Source organism: Trichomycterus rosablanca, chromosome 16 (assembly GCF_030014385.1).
Source record: "Trichomycterus rosablanca isolate fTriRos1 chromosome 16, fTriRos1.hap1, whole genome shotgun sequence".
Lineage (NCBI taxonomy): Eukaryota > Metazoa > Chordata > Actinopteri > Siluriformes > Trichomycteridae > Trichomycterus > Trichomycterus rosablanca.
This window is the reverse complement of record NC_086003.1, coordinates 29,159,474-29,182,954: the sequence shown is the minus strand read 5'-3', so window position 1 is coordinate 29,182,954 and position 23,481 is coordinate 29,159,474. Positions and strand designations below refer to the sequence as shown.

Below are 23,481 nucleotides of genomic sequence, written 5' to 3'. Positions count from 1 at the left end.
CACAGACATATGCAAGTATAAGTCTGGTGAGAGGCTAGTCAGAAGAGCGGCTGTTGTTCTAGCTAAAACGGTCACTCAGAGGTCACTGTATTCTAGCTCACGGTCAGGCGTCCGAATACTTTTGTCCATATTGTGTATCCATGCTGGAACAGGACAGGACCTTCCCTAAACTGTTGCCGCACAGCTGGAAGCATGTCATTTCCTTTATATCATTGATTTATTACACCTGGTAGCAACTGTTGTGACTGAAACACTTGAATTCAGTAATTAGAAGGGGCGTCCCAATACTTTTGGCTGTATGGTGTGTCATTGATACCCAATATTAATATGATTTTGGACTGGTGTATTTCAGTACGGTCGGACTGGTAGCTGCTCACCATCCGTCTTCTCACTCCTCTCACCAGTGGGTTTATTTCTGACGCCCGTCTGTTGAGACTCTTAATCACAGGGTCGTGGGTTCGAGCCCCACGTTGGGCGAGTGCCTTCACTTAACTTCATTTCATCTACTGAAACTCAAATAAAAGGTTCCTTCAGTTTGGACGCCCTTCGTCAGTCCATTTTTCTGGGGCGCGGTCACTCAGTGGTTAGGCTACTGGATTAGGAATCAGAAGGTCGCTGGTTCAATCCCCTGCCAAATTCAGGGCCCTGACATTTGCCACTATTGCACTTGAAGGTCGCTTTGGATTCAATCATCTGCTAAATGTCATAAATGTAAATGTGTGTTGGGGTGTATTGGTGTGTGGGTGTGTGTGACGGTGTGTGTGGGCGTGTGTAGGTGTGGGTGTGTGTGTCAGTATGTGGGTGGGTGTGGGGGTGTATTGGTGTGTGGGTGTGTGTGACAGGGTGTGTGGGTGTGTGTAGGTGTGTGTGTGACGGTGTGTGTTGGTGTGTGGGGGTGTATTGGTGTGTGGGGGTGTGTGTGGGTGTGTGTATGTGTGGGTGTGTGTGTGACAGTGTGTGTGGGGGTGTATTGGTGTGTGGGTGTGTGTGACAGGGTGTGGGTGTGTGTAGGTGTGTGTGTGACGGTGTGTGTTGGTGTGTGGGGGTGTATTGGTGTGTGGGGGTGTGTGTGGGTGTGTGTATGTGTGGGTGTGTGTGTGACAGTGTGTGTGGGGGTGTATTGGTGTGTGGGTGTGTGTGACGGTGTGTGGGGGTGTGTTGGGGTGTGTGTATGTGTGGGTGTGTGTGTGTGTGACAGTGTGTGTGGGGGTGTATTGGTGTATTGGTGTGTGTGACGGTGTGTGTGGGTGTGTGTGTGTGACAGTGTGTGTGGGGGTGTATTGGTGTATTGGTGTGTGTGACGGTGTGTGTGGGTGTGTGTGGGTGTGTGTAGGTGTGTGTGTGTGACGGTGTGTGTTGGTGTGTGGGGGTGTGTTGGGGTGTGTGGGTGTGTGTATGTGTGGGTGTGTGTGTGACAGTGTGTGTGGGGGTGTATTGGTGTGTGGGTGTGTGTGACGGTGTGTGTGGGCGTGTGTAGGTGTGGGTGTGTGTGTCAGTGTGTGTAGGTGTGGGGGGGTGTGGGTGACGGTGTGTGTAGGTGTGTGTGTGGGTGTGTGTGGGTGTGTGTGGGTGTGTGTGGGTGTGTGTGGGTGTGTGTAGGTGTGTGTAGGTGTGTGTGTGTGACGGTGTGTGTTGGTGTGTGTAGGTGTGTGTGACGGTGTGTGTTGGTGTGTGTGTGACGGTGTGTGTGACGGTGTGTGTGACGGTGTGTGTGACGGTGTGTGTTGGGGTGTGGGGGTGTGTGGGTGACGGTGTGTGTGGGTGTGTGTAGGTGTGGGTGTGTGTGACGGTGTGTGTGGGTGTGTGTAGGTGTGTGTAGGTGTGTGTGTGACGGTGTGTGTTGGTGTGTGTGTGACGGTGTGTGTGACGGTGTGTGTTGGTGTGTGGGGGGGTGTGTGTGTATATGTGTGTGTGTGTGACGGTGTGTGACGGTGTGTGGGGGTGTGTTTGGGTGTGTGTATGTGTGGGTGTGACGGTGTGTGTGTGTAGGTGTGGGTGTGGTAGGAACGGGACGATTGTGTGCCGGGTTTGTTCCTCACGTTTGTTTCTTCTGCTCTTCAGGAGTGGAAATGAGGAGAAGCTCATGGCCCTGCTCACCCCGCTTAACGTCAACTGCCACGCCAGCGATGGGCGCAAGGTAGGTCCACTTTTTTCTAATCTAGCACACTTTGGCAGGTTCTCCCCAGGTCTCATTAGGAACCCAACCCTGCTGTTTTAATATTAAAGCCACTTCCAAAAACAGTAGGTGTGGCATTCAAACCTGTATCGGCGAGTCCCCGTCCAGTGTTTACAAGCTCAGCAGGTTTCCATGGACTGGATTTTGATAGGGCGTCCAGTTTCTTTTGGTACAGGCTAGACCAGTCAGTAGTGAAGTGGCCAGTTTATTTTCTAGTACAACTTTATTATAGTTTGTAAATATAAACTAATTTAGAATTTGATCCCTGAAGCGTAACCAAAAAATTTTGGGACGGGGGCGTGTTCACCCCCGTGTTCCATCAGTGTTCCTATTAATGAGACTTTTAACGGTTTGGGAACTGAGCTCGACGTCGGCCGATTCTCTGTTCATGATGCGCCGTACGTTTAATAGGAGACAGATTCGGACTGCAGGCAGGCCACACACACACACACACACACACACACACACACATACACACACACACACACACACTCGGTGTTTACGAAGCCACACTGTTCTAGTACGTACGGAATGACTGGTAGCGACGGATTTCCGAAGCGCTCCCAAACCCAAGGTCACAGGAATTCAGAAGTGGTTTCCGGCCTTGACCCACACGCACCGTGATTTCTGTGGACGCCCTGAATCTTTTGACAATGTTATGTACGGTAGGTGGTGAAAGAACTGAATTATTACATCAACAAAGACAGATCTGGATGCAGGCAGGCCAGACAAACACACACACACACACACACACACACACACACACACACACTCGGTGTTTACGAAGCCACACTGTTGTAGGACGTAGCGACGGTTTTCCGGTTCTCATGCAGCGCCGTCTGAGATCAAAGGTCACGTAAATACAACAGTGTTTGATCTATACGGACTGAGATCTGTTTGATTCCCTGAATCTGTTCACAATATCATGTACAGTAGGTGGTGGGTCCGTGTACCTTTGGTAATTCGTTTTTCACTTTAAATCCCTTAAATCACTTTAAATTAAGTTGAAAAACAAAAAAACGGGGCGTTTTTCGTTTTAAGATCAAAAATCGAATAACAAATAAGCAGAAATTGAAAAACAGGTCGTAATTTAATTTTCCAAAATCAACATTTTTTATCAGTTGAACCAGAAATAAAAGTGCGAGCGCGTGCAAGCGCTGATGTGCGTATACACGCTTCATATAAACTTTAAATCAGGTACAAGTGTTGAGAAGACGGAGCAAAAAGTCATAATAACGTGACGCCGCGTCCCCTGTTCTGACTTTTGTCTGTCGTACTTTTTCCTGCACTTGTAATTCACACAAGAACTATTTATCTTAAATAAAATAGGGGGCTATTCTAAGAAAAAAGGACTCAATTCTGTAATACAGGCAGAACTAATCGTACATGTCACATAGTGGTGGTAAATTCGGTTCTTTTTATTGCGATTGATTTACTGGATGAAAACGCATCCAAATATCACTCGTCCTCCGTGCACTCAGAGCCAGAGCCAATCAGAGGACTCATAGGATCCGGGTTCATTGAGATCTCGGACTCGTGATTCCTGATCCAGTACGAAGATCCGAATCCTTAACCGAGGCGATTCAATATTTCTTGTTCTCGGCCAGTAAACATCCAAAAATTAATAAAATTGCACGAACTAACTCTGCAGTAAACAAGAAGCAACAACAATCAAATATATTTCACAAAGTTATTTGGTAAATAATAAGCAGAACGCTGATAAAAAAAAAGCATTAGATGATGTAATAGTTTCACTGTGACATGAACGATTAGTTCTGCCTGTATTACAGAATCGAGTTCTATACGGTAATATAACAGCGGTAATATAATAGCGTCACGTTATTATGACTTTGTGCTCCGTCTTCTCAACACTTGTACCTGATTTAAAGTTTATATGAAGCGTGTATACGCACGTCAGCACGTGCACGCGCTCACACTTTTATTTCTGGTTCAACTGATAAAAAATGTTGATTTTGGAAAATTTAAATACGACCCGTTTTTCAATTTCTGCTTATTTGTTATTTGATTTTTGATCTTAAAACGAATAACGCCCCGTTTTCCCATTTTTCAATATTGGTTTTTGAAACGAAAAACGACCCGTTTTCTTGTTTTTCAACTTTGGGATTTGAGATGAAAAACGAATTACCAAAGGTACACGGACCCACCACCAGCGTCCAAACTTTTCTGGAAATGGGCCTGTGTGGCATTAAAGCTTCGTAACGAGCTGGATAACCAGTTATATGTGCCGCTAAGATGTACGCCGCATGGCCATAAGTATGTGGACACCGCTCCATGAGCTTGTCGTACAACTCGGTCAAAAGATCGACTTTGCTGCTCGTGTCCACGTACTTTTAAAGTTTGTCTGTGGGAATTTGTGCTCCTTTATTAGAATAGCTTTTGTAGCGGGGTCACTAATGTTGGACAAGGTGTGCTTGCTTGCAATCAGTGTTCCAATTCATCCCAAAAGCACTCAGTAGGGTTGCGGTCAGGGCTGTGCAGGTCACTGTAGTTCCATACTGAACTTGGCTGGACCAGGAAGGTGCAGTTGTAGTCTAGCGGTTAAGGTACTGGACTAGTAATCAAAAGGTCGCTGGTTCAAGCCCCACCACTGTTAGGTTGCCAGTGTTGGGCCCTTGAGCAAGGCCCTTAACCCTCAACTGCTTAGACAGTGTACTGTCACAGTACTGTAAGTCTCTAAGCGTCTGCTAAATGCCGAATATGTAAATGAAAGACCTTCCCTAAAGTGTTGCTACGATTTCAGTGCCATATAATTTCTTTTGTATAGATGATTCCCCTGTTTGTCTTAATCTTAGTCATTTCCAGTTCCCAATTGCGAATCAGATGATGCTTGCTTGAGAGCCGGATCACCACACGGCCGCTTCTTATCACCTACCAGAGCCGTATCGTGTACAGAGAGCGCCCAGACCGGTCCCAGCGATCCCGGATTGTCCCAGTGTGTCTGTCTGGACGCCCGGCCAGGTTGGCAGCTCTGCTGGGGATTCAAACTTGTGAGTTTTAATGGGCGTGGCTGAATAATCTGAGCTGGATCATTAGAAGGGGTGTTCACATACTTTTGGCCATATTAAATAGGGTTCTGTTTCTAAAGTGGCTGCGTGTTCGTGATGAATTTAAGTCTGAACGTTTTAGAGGCGTCCGATGAATATCTGATGAATTTCCGGGGGGTTCCCGGAGACGGGTTCCTCCGTCCTCTCGTGTCGAACGCTTTCCAAGCCCCATCAGAAATGTCACATGGAGATGAGGCGCAGGCGTGAGTGTTTTCTCAAGCCTTGTTGGAAATGTCCTGGTGCGACCACGCCCGGCTCGTCACGTACCACTCACATCGTAGCGGCATCTTTTATCACCACGTTCATGTTGTTTGATTCTTACATTTAAATCTGCAGCATTTAGCGGACGCTAAAGCTAAAGCGACTTACAGATATGACTGAACACCGTTCCAGCAATTGAGGGTTAAGGGCCCAACAGTAGCAACCTTCTGATTTATAGTCCAGTACCTTAACCACTGAGCTGACATCATTTGTACGACTGGGCGCTGATCGATCAGTAGACGTTCCGGATCATCCCAGAGCTGTTGAGTGAGGCTGAGGTCAGGGCTCTGTGTCTTTATAGAGCTCGCTCATGCTTGAACAGGACCGGGCCTTCCCTAAACTGTTGCTGCAAAGTCTGAAGCGTGCAAATTCCTTTATAGAATTGATCGATTACACCTGATAGTCCGAATACTTTTGTACCATTTCTCACAAGACTTTGAAGTATGAAGTCTGTGGGAATTTGTGCCCGTTCTGTCGGCATAGCTGGGCACTGATGTCGATCAAGAATGTCTCGGTCGATGTTCCGATTCATTCCATGTTGTTGTGGTTGAACAGGGTGTCCTAGCGCTGAGTAACGTGGATCGTTTCAGAGCTCATGGTTATTTTTATACGTTTGTTTTCTGCTCGTCCCGGCTGAAGGAGAAAAACAGCTTGACAGATCATCGTCGAATTAGCCTCGCGTCGAAGCGATCGGTAAAGGATATGCTAGCTCCGGCGCTCGTCGTTTCCGCTAATATTGTCTCTGTTCTCCGTGCTAATGGTGCGTGGGCGTGCGTCAGTGTGCTCGTTAGCTAGCGTATGGTGTCGCCACGGGAAGCGCCGAGCACTAATGAAAGGTGATGAGAGACGGGCACGATGCCGCCGGTGCACCACGTGGGCAAAAGTATTCGGACGCCGCTTCTAATTTCAGGCACCGCAGTTGCTAACAGGTGCGATAAATCAATCATGTACAGGGAATAACACACTTCTGACTTTGTAGGAACAGTTTGGGGAAGGTCCATTCCAGAGACACACAGCGACTTCAGACTTCGGACTCATTTCAAATGACTCGGACTCGACTCGTGACTCGCAAAAAATGACTCGTGTACAACAAAAGTCAGCAACATTAGTTACGTGGTACAATTATATATATATAAAATCCGTGACTCGACTCGGACTCTAGCCTAAAGACTCGTGACTTGATTTGGACTCTAGCCTAAAGACTCGTGACTTGACTCGGACTCTAGTCTAAAGACTCGTTACTCGACTCGGACTCTAGCCTAAAGACTTGTGACTTGACTCGGACTCTAGTCTAAAGACTCGTTACTCGACTCGGACTCTAGTCTAAAGATTCGTGACTGGACTCGGACTCTAGCCTAAAGACTCGTGACTTGACTCGGACTCTAGCCCAAAGACTCGTGACTTGACTCGGACTCTAGTCTAAAGACTCGTGACTTGACTCGGACTCTAGCCTAAAGACTCATGACTGGACTAAGACTCTAGCCTAAAGACTCGTGACTGGACTCGGACTCTAGCCCAAAGACTCGTGACTTGACTCGGACTCTAGTCTAAAGACTCGTGACTTGACTCGGACTCTAGCCTAAAGACTCATGACTGGACTAAGACTCTAGCCTAAAGACTCGTGACTGGACTCGGACTCTAGCTTAAAGACTCGTGACTCGACTCGGACTCTAGTCTAAAGACTCGTGACTTGATTTGGACTCTAGCCTAAAGACTCGTGACTTGACTCGGACTCTAGTCTAAAGACTCGTGACTTGATTTGGACTCTAGCCTAAAGACTCGTGACTAGACTCGGACTCTAGTCTAAAGATTTGTGACTTGACTCGGACTCTAGCCTAAAGATTCGTGACTCGACTCGAGCTCTAGCCTAAAGACTCGTTACTCGACTCGGACTCTAGCCCAAAGACTCGTGACTTGACTCGGACTCTAGTCTAAAGATTTGTGACTTGACTCGGACTCTAGTCTAAAGACTCGTGACTTGATTTGGACTCTAGCCTAAAGACTCGTGACTTGACTCGGACTCTAGTCTAAAGACTCGTTACTCGACTCGGACTCTAGCCTAAAGATTCGTGACTCGACTCGAGCTCTAGCCTAAAGACTCGTTACTCGACTCGGACTCTAGCCTAAAGACTCGTGACTCGACTGGGACTCTAGCCTAAAGACTCGTTACTCGACTCGGACTCTAGCCTAAAGACTCGTGACTCGACTGGGACTCTAGCCTAAAGACTCGTTACTTGACTCGGACTCTAGTCTAAAGATTTGTGACTTGACTCGGACTCTAGTCTAAAGACTCGTGACTTGATTTGGACTCTAGTCTAAAGACTCGTTACTCGACTCGGACTCTAGCCTAAAGACTTGTGACTTGACTCGGACTCTAGTCTAAAGACTCGTTACTCGACTCGGACTCTAGTCTAAAGACTCGTGACTTGACTCGGACTCTAGCCTAAAGACTCATGACTGGACTAAGACTCTAGCCTAAAGACTCGTGACTTGACTCGGACTCTAGTCTAAAGACTCGTGACTTGATTTGGACTCTAGCCTAAAGACTCGTGACTTGACTCGGACTCTAGTCTAAAGATTCGTGACTCGACTCGAGCTCTAGCCTAAAGACTCGTTACTCGACTCGGACTCTAGTCTAAAGATTCGTGACTGGACTCGGACTCTAGCCTAAAGACTCGTGACTTGACTCGGACTCTAGCCCAAAGACTCGTGACTTGACTCGGACTCTAGCCTAAAGACTCGTGACTTGACTCGGACTCTAGTCTAAAGACTCGTGACTTGACTCGGACTCTAGCCGAAAGACTCATGACTGGACTAAGACTCTAGCCTAAAGACTCGTGACTTCACTCGGACTCTAGTCTAAAGACTCGATACTCGACTCGGACTCTAGTCTAAAGATTCGTGACTGGACTCGGACTCTAGCCTAAAGACTCGTGACTTGACTCGGACTCTAGCCCAAAGACTCGTGACTTGACTCGGACTCTAGCCTAAAGACTCATGACTGGACTAAGACTCTAGCCTAAAGACTCGTGACTGGACTCGGACTCTAGCCCAAAGACTCGTGACTCGACTCGGACTCTAGCCCAAAGACTCGTGACTTGACTCGGACTCTAGTCTAAAGATTTGTGACTTGACTCAGACTCTAGTCTAAAGACTTGTGACTTGATTTGGACTCTAGCCTAAAGACTCGTGACTTGACTCGGACTCTAGTCTAAAGACTCGTTACTCGACTCGGACTCTAGCCCAAAGACTCGTGACTCGACTCGGACTCTAGCCCAAAGACTCGTGACTTGACTCGGACTCTAGTCTAAAGATTTGTGACTTGACTCGGACTCTAGTCTAAAGACTCGTGACTTGATTTGGACTCTAGCCTAAAGACTCGTGACTTGACTCGGACTCTAGTCTAAAGACTCGTTACTCGACTCGGACTCTAGCCTAAAGACTTGTGACTTGACTCGGACTCTAGCCCAAAGACTCGTGACTTGACTCGGACTCTAGTCCAAAGATTTGTGACTTGACTCGGACTCTAGCCTAAAGACTCGTGACTCGACTCGGACTCTAGCCTAAAGACTCGTGACTCGACTGGGACTCTAGCCTAAAGTTTCTTTACTTGACTCGGACTCTAGCCTAAAGACTCGTGACTCGACTGGGACTCTAGCCTAAAGACTCGTGACTTGACTCGGACTCTAGTCTAAAGACTCGTTACTTGATTTGGACTCTAGCCTAAAGACTCGTGACTTGACTCGGACTCTAGTCTAAAGACTCGTTACTCGACTCGGACTCTAGCCTAAAGACTTGTGACTTGACTCGGACTCTAGCCCAAAGACTCGTGACTTGACTCGGACTCTAGTCCAAAGATTTGTGACTTGACTCGGACTCTAGCCTAAAGACTCGTGACTCGACTCGGACTCTAGCCTAAAGACTCGTGACTCGACTGGGACTCTAGCCTAAAGTTTCTTTACTTGACTCGGACTCTAGCCTAAAGACTCGTGACTCGACTGGGACTCTAGCCTAAAGACTCGTGACTTGACTCGGACTCTAGTCTAAAGACTCGTTACTTGACTCGGACTCTAGTCTAAAGACTCGTTACTCGACTCGGACTCTAGCCTAAAGACTCATGACTGGACTAAGACTCTAGCCTAAAGACTCGTGACTGGACTCGGACTCTAGCCCAAAGACTCGTGACTCGACTCGGACTCTAGCCCAAAGACTCGTGACTTGACTCGGACTCTAGTCTAAAGATTTGTGACTTGACTCGGACTCTAGTCTAAAGACTCGTGACTTGATTTGGACTCTAGCCTAAAGACTCGTGACTTGACTCGGACTCTAGTCTAAAGACTCGTTACTCGACTCGGACTCTAGCCTAAAGACTTGTGACTTGACTCGGACTCTAGTCTTAAGACTCGTTACTCGACTCGGACTCTAGCCTAAAGACTTGTGACTTGACTTGGACTCTAGTCTAAAGACTCGTGACTTGACTCGGACTCTCGTGACTCGACTCGGACTCTAGCCTAAAGACTCGTGACTCGACTCGGACTCTAGCCTAAAGACTCGTGACTCGACTCGGACTCTAGCCTAAAGACTCATGACTTGACTCGGACTGTAGTCTAAAGACTCGTGACTCGACTCGGACTCTAGTCTAAAGACTCGTGACTCGACTCGGACTCTAGTCTAAAGATTCGTGACTCGACTCGGACTCTAGCCTAAAGACTCGTGACTCGACTCGGACTCTAGCCTAAAGACTCGTGACTCGACTCGGACTCTAGCCTAAAGACTCGTGACTCGACTCGGACTCTAGTCTAAAGACTCGTGACTCGACTGGGACTCTAGCCTAAAGACTTGTGACTCGACTGGGACTCTAGCCTAAAGACTCGTGACTCGACTCTGACTCTAGCCTAAAGACTCGTGATTTGACTCGGACTCTAGATTAAAGACTCGTGACTTGAATCGGACTCTAGCCCAAAGACTCGTGACTTGACTCGGTCTCTAGCTTAAAGACTCGTGACTTGACTTAGACTTTAGCTTAAAAACTCATGACTTGACTGGGACTCTAGCCTAAAGACTCATGACTCGACTCTGACTCTAGTCTAAAGACTCGTGATTTTACTCAGACTTTAGCTTAAAAACTCATGACTTGACTCGGACTCTAGCCTAAATACTCGTGACTCGGCTCTGACTCTAGCCTAAAGACTCGTGACTCGACTCGGACTCTAGCCTAAAGACTCGTGACTCGACTCGGACTCTAGCCTAAAGACTTGTGGCTCGGTTTAAAGCCCTCAACAGCTCCTGGATGAACTGGAACCACTACTGAGGCTTTCTCGACTAACAGAAGAGCGGCGGCTGTTCTAGCTTCCAGTCTGCAGCGTTTTTTCTTGCTACACCTCCAGTCTCGGATCAGATCCAGACCCTGAGCTAAGCGGCTTTTATCTGCTGACTTTTTCTTATTTCCTGTTTATTTATTTATTTATTTATTTTTCTTCATGGGAGCCAAAAGTTCATGAAACGAGTTTCTGCTCAGGAAATTGAGGCTCGGTTTCTCCGGGCGCCGCTTCACTCTGAGATCATTTCAAGCCTTTCTGCTTCAGGTTCCAGACGAACAGTTCCAGCTTTAATCATCGCTGATGTAAATAATCGTCGTCTCTGCGTGATCGATGACTTCCTGTACGTGGACCTCACACACGGGTTTCAGAGATATAACCAGATTTTGTAACATGACTGTTTTACGTAAAGATCAGAGCGTTAGTACGGTCAGGCGCTAACGCTGGATGTTGGAATGAGTGCTGGTGTGCTTTACACCGTTAATTTCACACTACACGACTGGATCTCTTGTAATCGGGAGTCTTTCTGGTCGGTGTGTATTTCACTCTACGCGACTGATCGGCGATAGGGGGTCACACACTACACCATCTATCACTGACTGGAATCTCAGACGAGCTTCTCTGGTCTCCCAAACTACGTTCTGTCACGAAAACAAACGTGAGAAGTGACGAGGGGTTTAATGACACCACGTCCAAAAATACACGTCAACAAGTAGCGAGAGATCAAAGTTTGTGTGCTGATGTGCAGCGTAAAATCAAAGAGGAAAAATAAATGAATCTGAGTGGATTTGGCAACGCGACCAGCATGGATTGTTCTATAGTGAGTTGGAGGTTAGTAAATGTTTTTGAAATGCAGCGTGGGTATTATGTAGAGAACGATCAGGTCAGAAATGCTGTAAAACTTGTGTGTGTGCTGATGTATTCTGATATAAACTATATTACGCCCCTGTCCCACCTGTTTACACTCCTCTCCTGCGTTTCCCCTCACACCGTTTCTTCGTTCTCATTGGCTGTTTGACACAGCACTCATTGCCAGTCGGGCAACTCGGATCCAGATATCTGACGTGCTAGATATATTTCTTTGGTCCGCTCAGATCGAGTCGTTGAGCAGTTCACACATAGCGATTGAGAGCCGAGTTTCGATCGCCGAGTTGCTCCCAAGCCGACAAATCTAGCGCCGACCGGTCGCCGAGCGAAAATCAGGGCAAAAATCGTTTAGTGTGGACCAGGCATAAGTGTACATGTGAAGGAACTGCGTTAATGTTTGCTGTCTATCCATCCATCCATCTATCTGTTCATGTTTGTCCATATATTTATCTATCCATTTGTTTGTTTATCCATCTGTCAATCAATTCACACATTAGTCCATCTCTCCATCCGTCAGTTACCCATCCATACCTCCATCCATCCATTCACTTATCTATCCATCTGTCCATCCAGCCATCTTATCATTTGTATGTCCATCAGTCCATCTATCCATTTATCTATCCATCATCCGTCTGTCCATCCGTCTATTCCTCCACCTATCCATCCATACCTCTATTCGTCCATCCATCTATTCATCTGTTTTTTTTGGAGTTGTCCCTCCATTTACCAATCCAATTGTTTTTCCATCTGTCTGTCCATTCATCTATCCATCCAACCATACCGCCATCCATCTATTCACTTATCTTTCTGTCCATCCATCCGCTTATCTATCCGTCTGTCTGTCACTCTATTCATCCATCCACACATCAGTCCATCTATCTGTCCATCCATCCACACATCCATCCGTCCACCTTCTAATCCATCCGTCTGTTTGTTGTTTCTCTGAAAGAAAACCAAAACCGTCACCTCACGCTGACATGAATCAGAAGCTTTTGGATCCCAGGGTCCAGGACCACTGAAAAAAAAAAGTTTGTGGTCAATCATGATCGCGAACGAGGAGAGATGTCGCCAAGACGATAAGTGGAAAGGCATTATGGGACTTTTACAGAAAATGACCAGGTGCAGAATTTGGCAGAACACAAAAACATGACCAAGTTTTCAGATGGTGTGTAAAAATGTCCTCTGAATTACACCCCCTCCCCCCCCCCTCTCCTTAGCACCAGCGTTCGGTTCAAATCGCCGTGTGACGCCACCAGTCGCCCTGACCACCTCTCACGGGTCCAGGACCGCCGTGGATCGCACCAGTGTGTGAGCTGTGCGAGATCTGGAGCGACTCCAGCCTGAAGATAATGGACTTCTCCGGAGCGTATTTCATCAGCGCGGCACAGCGGAGCGCATTATGCTCGCGCCGGGCCCGAGAGAAGTCCAATCACTTATCCACGCCGGCCGCGGATGGGCATCAATCACGACGTCCCTGTGCTACGGAAAACGATGGAGCTTCGCATTTTCTCCCTCTTTCTCCCCTCGGCTTTGTTCTTCTTACTCGTAGCTCCAGTACAGAACCGGAACCGAAGAGTCAGAGCACCACACACACACACACACACACACACACACACACACACACACGTCCTGGTTCGTCCTTTTCATTCCCGGCTGGAACGGGCCCTCGTTTACGAGAGTTATAGCCAGGTGACGGCGAGCTGGTTTATTAGCGGGGATCGTGAACGGCCCCCGGCGTAATTAGGCGAGCGGGTCGGAGGCCTGATGTCTTATCGATCCGCTCAAGGGTCCGGGTGGAGCGCGGAATGGGGTGGAGTGGGGGTACTTTAAACCAGGTAGATGAATAACGCCACCTCACGGGCCAGCCCTAGTGGCATCATCACCATGGCAACAGCATTGTGATCATTGTTGGTGATGGTGCTGAGGAGGGAGGATGTAGTACTCACCGTTGGCATGGTTACAGGTCAGTTTCGTCTGCAGCTTATTATCCATCGCGGATGTAAAACCTGCACAGAGACGCTCGGCTTTGTTTTCTCCTCGGCAGTTGTAGCTTAGCGTTTAAGATACCGGACTAGTAATCGAAAGGTCGCTGGTTCAAGACCCACCGCTGCCAGGCCGTCACTGTTGGGCCCTTGAGCCAGGCCCTTACCCCTAAATGCTGAAATGTCCAACGTTCCCTCTCTCGGTTGCGCTTGTTTTGATGGGCAGTGGTAATTTAGTGGTTAAGGTACTAGACTAGTCATCAGAAGGTTGCCAGTTCAAGCCCCACCACCAAAAGTCAGCACTGTCGGACTCCTGAGCAAGACCCTTAATCCTCATTTGCTCAAATTGTATTCAGTCGTAATTGTGAGCGTCTACTAAATGCCGTAAATGCTCGTTCTGCCTCTAAGTCTTCCCACCCGTCATCGGTTCCCCGGGATTCGAACCCGGGTCTCCGCAAATACGTTAGACGGCTGTGGCACCTCAGAGCACCTCGCTTGTCTAGACATCGGGCTTGTGGGCGTCTAGTGTTCCCTCTCTTGGTCGCGCTTGTTTTGATGGACTGTGGTAGCTTAGTGGTTAAGGTACTAGACTAGTCATTAGAAGGTTGTCGGTTCAAGCCCCACCACCGACAGCTGGCACTGTTGGACTCCTGAGCAAGACCCTTAATCCTCAGTTGCTCGAAACGTATTCAGTCCTAATTGTGGGCGTCTGCTAAATGCCGTGAATGTAATTGAATTTCATGTCCACCGATGTTGGACCCTCGCGTGGGCCCCGGGGGGCCACCGGAGTCTCAGAATGTCGGACAGAAGTGATTCCCCGTCCACGTCCCCTCTCTCGGTTGCGCTTGTTTTGATGGACAGTGGCAGCTCAGTGGTTAAGGTACTGGACTAGTCGTTGGACTGTTACTGGTTTGGTACTGTTGGACTCCCGAGCAAGACCATCAGTTGCTCAAATCGTGTTCGGTCATAACTGTGTCTACTAAATGCTCGAATTCCCCGGGATTCGAACCCGGGTGTCCGCAAGTGCGTCAGACCGCTGCGGCACCTCAGAGCACCTCGCTTGTCTGGACATCGGGCCCCCGTGGGCGTCCGGCGTTCCCTCTCGTGTAGCTTGGAAATTACACTGTAGTGTACTGGCTTGTACATGCTTTGTGAGGTCACTTAGACCCGTAGGCTGTGTGTCATCCTAGAAGAGACCACTGTCGTTAAGATAGGACAGTCAGGAGAGCTTGTGCAACCTGTGTTTACTATAGTACCCAAATAATGTCAGCAGAACGCCCATCACGGCAGACTGTGAAGGTTTAGCATTCATGCCCGCACCGTTCTCTTGGTGTACTCTGTGAGGCCGGACCCTTCAGTGACTGGCGGTTCCCATCAGGTTCCCTTTGATTTGGTTGATTTGGAACGGAGTCGTCCGTGAAGGTTCATTATTGGAGCTCTGCGTTCTTTGCCCGAAGTTGTGTGCCAGTCTCTCCGCGGTTGGCATTAGTTTGTTGTTGGCATTCGGGGTCCGACCTCCTGCACCCCCGTTCGCTGTCCGCTTGAACTCCGCCGCATCCGCCCGACTCTCGTGCCTCCGGAGATTGTCGAGGGAAAAGGTCGACGTGGCGTGCGGAGTCGCTGCCCCGCCACGCCGTCCCTCGCCCGCGGTGGCGCCATGCCGTGCCAGCTCACACGACACGTCCTCTAGCTGGCATTAATATTCACCCGGCAGTGATGGAGCACAGCCAGCGATTCCTCACTTCCTCTCAGGCGTACGCGCCCGGCGCTGCACTGGTAGTTGTGTGGGCATCGGGTGTGCCACGCTTGGCACGGAAGGTGAACACAGTCTGCCGACTCACCGTGGCGATCGCGGAGGCGAAATGCCAACCGTACGTGTTGTGTCCTGTGCTTGGTGCATTCCAGTTTAAAGCCAGCTGGCTTACTCGACCCACTCCATAGTACTCATATTCATCGGTCAGGGTCTCAGTGGGTCCGGAGCCTCCTCAAAACATTTAGCCTATGGCAGGAATGGTTAAAACTCACCCGTTCACTTTCTGATCCATTTATATGCCTTCTCGCAAGACTTTGAAGTCTGTCTGTGGGAATTTGTGCCCACTAAGTCAAAAGATGACAGCATTGGTATGGCTGGCCTCTAAAGTTGGTGTTCCGATTCATTCCAGAACTGTTAAGTAGGGCTGAGGTCAGGTCACATCCACCCTGGTTGACGTACCCTATTCCCAGCGCTTCCTTTATTTCCTCGGGGAGTCTCAGGTCAGGTTTGCGCCCCAGTGCCCGAGTGCCCCCCGGTACTCAGTTAGCTCTGTAGCGGGATTAACGTGCCGCGCCGCTCCTCCAGATCTGCAGAACACGTTTGTGATGGTCCTGTTTCTCCTCTCGTCCCCTACAGTCCACTCCACTGCACCTGGCGGCGGGATACAACCGGGTCCGGATCGTCCAGCTCCTCCTCCAGCACGGGGCAGACGTGCACGCCAAGGATAAAGGGTACGTTTACTTTTCCTTTATTGTTTTATTTCTTTACCTCGATTTAGTGATTAGAATAAATTCTAAATAAAATATACACTGATCAGCCATAAAACAAATGGGCTGGACTGATGGACTACAGTCAGTAATTGGCTATTATTAAAAAAACACTCATTTATCCCAGTACTGCTGGGATTTAGGGTTCAAACTCCCAGCGGTGCTATCGGCCGGTCGCACGTCTACATACAGACGATGAACGATCGAATAAACGTTTGTTCTGTGTGTGTTTCGCTCAGCGGTCTGGTTCCTCTGCACAACGCCTGTTCGTACGGTCACTACGAGGTCACCGAGCTGCTGCTGAAGGTAAGAAATAAATCAAATGAATGAATCTGCCCTCGGTTCTGATCCGAACCCCTGTGAGAACGCTTCTACATCAAAAGTTACACTGTGTGGATCAAGTATCAGGACGCAGCTTCTAATTTATAATTCATAAATTGTGTTTCAGCCACAACAGTTGCTAACAGGTGTAATTTATCAATCATATAAGGTTAAATGATTTGCTTCCAGAAGTGCAGTAACAGTTTAGGGAAGGTCCTTCACTTTTTCAGCTTAATTATGCCACCTAAAGAAACTCCAGTGCACAGCTTCGAAACGAACTGGAACATGAGACATCAACTGAGACCCGGCCATACAAATGCTAGACATGCTTCAAATTCTTGTGAGAAGAGCGGTCAGTCTGATAGCTCAGTGGTTAAGCGGTTAATGCCTAGTTCACACTACACGATTTTTGCCCTGATTTTCGCTCGGCGGCTGGCCGGCGATCGATTTTCCGGGTCGGGAGCAACTCGGCGTTCGCTCGGCGATCAAAACTCGGCTCTCGGTCGCTAAGTGTGAACTATCCAACAACTCGACCCGACCGGCTCGCCGAGTTTTCTAGCACGTCAGATATCTGATCTCAGACGTGCGACTGGGAATGAGTGACATGTCGAACAGCCAATGAGAACGCAGGATACGGCGTGAGGGGAAATGCAGGAGAGGATGTAGTTTATATCAGGATACACCGGCACACACACACGTAGTATTTCTGATTTGATCGTCCTCTACAAAACATAACACCCACGCCGCATTGCAAAATTATTAATTAACATCCACTTTACTGCAGAACAAGCCATATACTGTTCGTGTTGCCAAATCCACTCGGATTCATTTATTTTTCCTCTTTGATTTTACGCTGCACATCAGACCACAAACACTTTGATCGCTCGCTACTTGTTGACGTGCATATTTGGACGTGGTGTCATTAAACCCCTCGTCACTTCTCACGTGTGTTTTTGTTTAAAAGAAGAAAAAAAGGGAGACCAGAGAAGCTCGCCTGCGATTCCAGTTGGTGATGGATGGTGTAGTGTGAAACCCCCTATCGCCGATCAGTCGTGTAGTGCGAAATATACACCGACTGAAAGACTCCCGGGTGCAGGAGATCCAGTCGTGTAGTGTGAACTGTACAGCGACCTGACCACTTGGAAAGTCGTGTAGTGTGAACTTGGCATAAGGTGCTGGACTAGTAATCAGAAGGTTGCCGGGTTCAAGCCCCACAGCCACCAAGTTGCCACTGTTGGGCGTGTCAGGTGTCCAAATACTTTTGACCGTACAGTGTAATTCGGCGCGGCCTCGGGTCGCCCGGTGGTGCGGCGCACGTCGCTTATAAGTGCAGGTATGCGTTCGCTTTCATCCGTCATTTCCATTCATGTGGATTCCCTTTGATCTTTCTGATTAAAAAAGGTTGCGAAGCTTTTGAAGTCTTCTGAAGGACAGGGGTCACCTCCGTCCCCAGGACATTATATGTATAAATGTAGATTAAATTCACTTTAAATGCATTTTTAATTGAGCGAAGTGTCCCGCACATTCAAATTTAGTGCAAATGGACACTGAATGATGGTATTTGTTTATGTTACGACACTTCAGAATTAAATGTAAGCTGTAAAATCTGTCAGGAATCCTTTTTTCCTGCATCATTCGGTGACTCCAGATCACATCGATGTTTTTAATCTTTATTTTCCATCAGAAATGTAGAATAATGAGGTTAAAATCCATGTTTTAGTCCCTCAGTCCTGTTACACTCATATATTCATCCTTCTAATGATAAACATGTGGGAATATTCTCATCAATCAGGTCACATTTAGAACAGAAATGTTCATCATCTGTATCTACTGAAGCTCACGGGAAGAGCATTAGTAGGTTCTCCCCTGTATGTTTGGTAATACTGTAACTCTGACTGAGATTCGTCTCCACGTTCAGTCCTGTTACTTACATTTATTCTTTATTTGTGCTCAGTGTTGTGGTGATTTTAGCATGTTCTCCATGCTGCTATATTTCATGTATGTACTAATTCTAGGTTAAAAACGTTTCAGTCCCGTTAAACTCACCTTCCACTTAGAAACCTTGTACAAATGAAACAAAGGTGACCCGAGATGCGACCCGAACACATTCTGAGTAGTGAAGCGCGTGTGTTACTGGATTCAGTGTTGACCAACGACGGTTTCTCCGCAGCACGGCGCGTGCGTCAACGCCATGGACCTGTGGCAGTTCACCCCCCTGCACGAGGCCGCGTCCAAGAACCGGGTGGAGGTGTGTTCGCTGCTCCTGAGTCACGGCGCCGACCCCACGCTGGTCAACTGTCACGGCAAGAGCGCGGTGGACATGGCCCCTACGCCGGAGCTCAAAGAGAGGCTGACCTGTGAGTGGGGGGCTTCCTTTTTTTATTTTTTTTTTATTTTTATTTTTTTAGGAACTTGTGCGCCTCCATACCCCCTTAAAAGCCGAGCACAGGGGGGTTTGTAATGCGTCACGTAGATCCGTTCCATTTAGGTCAGAAAAGACTTGACTATTGTTAATTAGTGCATTTTAAGACTCCACATAGGACTCCACCGAATCACAGCAAAAGCAATTTTATCCAAAGTGACCCAGCCTCAATTTCTCACCCCCCAAAAAGTCCCCAAAAACCCCAAATGGGTTATTTTGATAGAACTTAAAGCACAAAGCAAATAATGGTGCTATTGACCGGCGGTCGTCCACACAGACATAATTGGTTATGTCTAAGGGGATGGCAGAACAGCCTAGCCAATGGGATGTGCCCTTAAATTGGTCATTTTGATGGAACTTAAAGCTGAGGGAACCTACCTGTACCCCTCAGAGTCTGGGTTCATATGGAGAGCCGTATGGCGCGCGGAGAGCCACTGTTTTCAGTCTCGTTGTGCAGCACTATCTATCAGCTCATGAATCGAAGCCCGGCCCGCTGACCCGTGTTCTGTCGTCCCGTTCCACAGACGAGTTCAAGGGTCACTCTCTGCTGCAGGCGGCGCGGGAGGCCGACATGGCCAAGGTGAAGAAGACCCTGGCTCTGGAGATCATCAACTTCAAACACCCGCAGACCCACGAGACCGCGCTGGTAAGATCTTCGGAGATCCGTCCCCTGGCAAACGATCGAAACTGGCGGGTGATGAGAAGCGTTGGCGGATTGGACGGGTGCCCGGTTCCCGACTGTGAATCCGCCGAAACCATCCTAAATATTTAGTGCCCGCTGTTTTATTTGTGTTGCATAATATTTGTTTTGCCATTAATGACACACGCGTGTTAAACACGGTGTTAGAACCCAAATAAATAAATAATTGTTGGTGTTGCAGCTTTGTGCGGTGGCCTCGGCCCATCCCAAGAGGAAGCAGGTGACGGAGCTTCTGCTGCGCAAGGGTGCCAACGTCAACGAGAAGAACAAAGAGTGAGTACCAGCCGGATTGTATTTAAATGTGATAAAGCTCCAGGGTCTGATCAGACTCGCGCCCGCCCTCGGTGTGTGTGCGTCATAAACATTCCATACTCTAGTTCCTCCTGGATTTTATAACAGTACTACCGGGATCACACATCGCAATTTTCTCTTCCAGTTTCATGACGGCTCTGCACGTTGCAGCCGAGAGGGCTCACAACGACATCCTGGAGGTGCTGCAGAAACACGGAGCCAAGGTACACACACACACACACACACACACACACACACACACATACACACACACACACACACACACACACACACACACCCAGCCATCAGCATGCATCATATCACATCCCAGCAGCGTCCATCTGGCCTGACCGAACTGTAATAGAACAACCAGCATAAACAAACAACACACACACACACACACACACACACACACACACACACACACAACATACACATTCATGAACCAAACACACACAACATACACATTCATGAACCAAACACACACAATATACACATTCATGAACCAAACACACACAACATATACAATCATGAACCAAAGCGCACACACACACACACAACATATACAATCATGAACCAAAGCGCACACACACACATACACACACATGCATACACACACACACACACACACACACACACACACAACATATACAATCATGAACCAAACACACACACATACACACACATGCATACACACACACACACACACACACACACACACACAACATATACAATCATGAACCAAACACACACAACATATACAATCATGAACCAAAGCGCACACACACACACACACACAACATATACAATCATGAACCAAAGCGCACACACACACATACACACACATGCATACACACACACACACACACACACACACACACACACACACATATACAATCATGAAGCACACACACACACACACACATATACAATCATGAACCAAAGCGCACACACACACATACACACACATGCATACACACACACACACACACACACACACACACACAACATATACAATCATGAACCAAACACACACAACATATACAATCATGAACCAAAGCGCACACACACACACACACACACAACATATACAATCATGAACCAAAGCGCACACACACACATACACACACATGCATACACACACACACACACACACACACACACACACACACATATACAATCATGAAGCACACACACACACACACACACATATACAATCATGAACCAAAGCGCACACACACACACACACACACACACACACACACACACACACAACATATACAATCATGAACCAAAGCACACACACACACACACACACACACAGTGTATACAGTCATGAGCTAAAACACACACACACACACACACACACACACACACACACAACATATACAATCATGAACCAAAAAACACACACACACACACACACACACACACACACAGACACACAGTGTATACAGTCATGAGCTAAAACACACACACACACACACACACACACACAACATATACAATCATGAACCAAAAAACACACACACACACACACACACACACACACACACACACACACACACACACACAACATATACAGTCATGAATCAAAACACAAACACACACACACACACACACACACAACACAGTTAATGAGAGTTAGTGAGATAACTCAGAAGCCCTGTGATCCTTGATGTAATGGTGGGGTAGAAATGTGCTGATCATATCGATTCTTCGACTCTCATTAAGACTCTGGAGCTCGAAGTTTTTCTGCCGCCATAAAGCATATGGTCGTGTTCACCACGCTTCATCCAACGTAATCGCTTCATAAACGGATTCACCACGCTTCATCCAACGTAATCGCTTCATAAACGGATTCACTAAGCTTAAATAGCATGAAGTCGTAATTCTACACGCTGATATTGCGGGTGCGGCTTCAGTCGGTGAGCGTGGCGCCTTTAAATGATGTAGGTGACGTGTGTGTGTGTGTGTGTGCGCGTGTGTGTGCGCGTGTGTGTGTGTGAGGCTCACAGTCGAACTCTGCGGGCAGAAGTGATCTGAGAGCTAAATCGTTTACTTCTGCGCGTGAGTGGCAGCCGATGTGCTTAAGAGACTGCCCGATCAATTCCGCAGCTCAATCAGATAAGCACTGACCGACAGAACGGGCATTCAGCCACTGCCATGGACCTCGGGGCATCGGTGCCCCTCCTTAGTGCAGCTTTTTTTTTTTTTGCTATTTTATTATGCATTTTCTCCCCTTTTCTCCCAGTTTAGCGGAACCGGTTCGCCACGCTCCCTCCGATGCGTGCACAGTCCACGACGTCTTCTTAATTGCCCACACATTAGGTGAATTTGCGTGTGAGGCCGGTATCCTTGCTCGGAGAGCCACGCCCTGCTTTCTACACAGGCGTCTGGGCTTATAACCAGGGTCCTTGCACAACGTCGAAGACCCCGCCCACTTACAGTCCGGTCTTTTCCCACCCGGCAGACTTTAATGGCTCATTTTGTCTGCTGCAGGCACTGCCAATTATGCCCGCTAGAGGGCGCCCAGCCGACCGGTAGCAGAGCTGAGAGAGAACCTCTGTGCCGCTTTTAGTCATGCTGGTGTTCACCTCTTTAATTTGAGACGGAAGACGCTGTCTGCTCTCACTGGGCGCAGTTTGAAGCTTGCTTGACTGTGAACAGAGACATACAAATAATAATTGGACCTTCTGTGGCTTTGATTACAGAACGTGTTTGCTGTGCCTTCTTGCAACGTCACTTTTATTTCCACTCAGAGTTCCGTTCTAGTCGTTTCCAACACACGCCCAGTCTCCAGCCGCTATTTATCACCTGTGAGTGCTGGGTCACCCCCTCCAAAGTGATAAAATTGGACACCTGACCATGAGCTTATTGGACAACTTCTCAGCTAGAACAACAGCATGTCTGTGGGAATCTGTGCCCATTCAGTCAGAAGAGCATGTGTATGGTCAGGAAGGCTCTCGGTTGGCGTTCCGGTTCATTCCAGAGCTGTTAAGCTGATAAAAGAATCAAACGAAGCTTTACTTTTGAGTTTCTGTGCTCTGTGGTGAATGTTTCACACACTGTTTCTGTTTCTGACCTGCAGCCCGTCACCTACTTCACACTGAAATATGAGCAGCAATTACTTCCAGTGTACCCCCCCCCCCCCCCCCCCCCCCGCGCTTCGGATCCGGGCCCGTATCCGTGTTAATAAAAGTTTACGGCGTTGAGATCAATCACTGCTCCCTGTCACCTTTACTCGTGTTCTGTGCATGAAAAGCTCTGCGTCGCTACATTTCATTTCTATTTTCCGTTCTGCTCAACCGGGTCTTGAAGTTTTGACTCGTTCCCGGGCCGCTTGGGCGTGGCGCGGCGGTTTAGTATGCTAGGACGTCACTACGGAACGTTCCATCTCGCGAGTTTGGCCGTCGTTCAACAGTCCCAGTTGGTGGTAGCTGAGGGAGGGGAGGTCGAAGCGCTTTCTTCTCTCTGTCCCTGTGCTGTGTGATCACTGGGCTTCTCAGGGTTCTGAGTGTGTTTGGGAGGGGGGGTGTCCACTAAAAACAAGCATCA

At 48.1% G+C, this 23,481-nt stretch overlaps 1 protein-coding gene across 2 annotated transcripts in view; it reads left to right on the top strand.

Moving 5' to 3' along the window:
• tnksa (tankyrase, TRF1-interacting ankyrin-related ADP-ribose polymerase a) overlaps positions 1–23,481 on the top strand; it is a 73,457-nt gene that overhangs the window by 30,647 nt on the left and 19,329 nt on the right. For both annotated transcript variants that reach the window (XM_063011329.1, XM_063011328.1), the window contains exons 5-11: positions 2,062–2,137; positions 16,059–16,153; positions 16,429–16,495; positions 18,681–18,867; positions 19,457–19,578; positions 19,814–19,905; positions 20,069–20,147. In XM_063011329.1, coding sequence (XP_062867399.1) covers positions 2,062–2,137; positions 16,059–16,153; positions 16,429–16,495; positions 18,681–18,867; positions 19,457–19,578; positions 19,814–19,905; positions 20,069–20,147 — 718 coding nt within the window. The remainder of the gene's footprint in view (positions 1–2,061; positions 2,138–16,058; positions 16,154–16,428; positions 16,496–18,680; positions 18,868–19,456; positions 19,579–19,813; positions 19,906–20,068; positions 20,148–23,481) is intronic.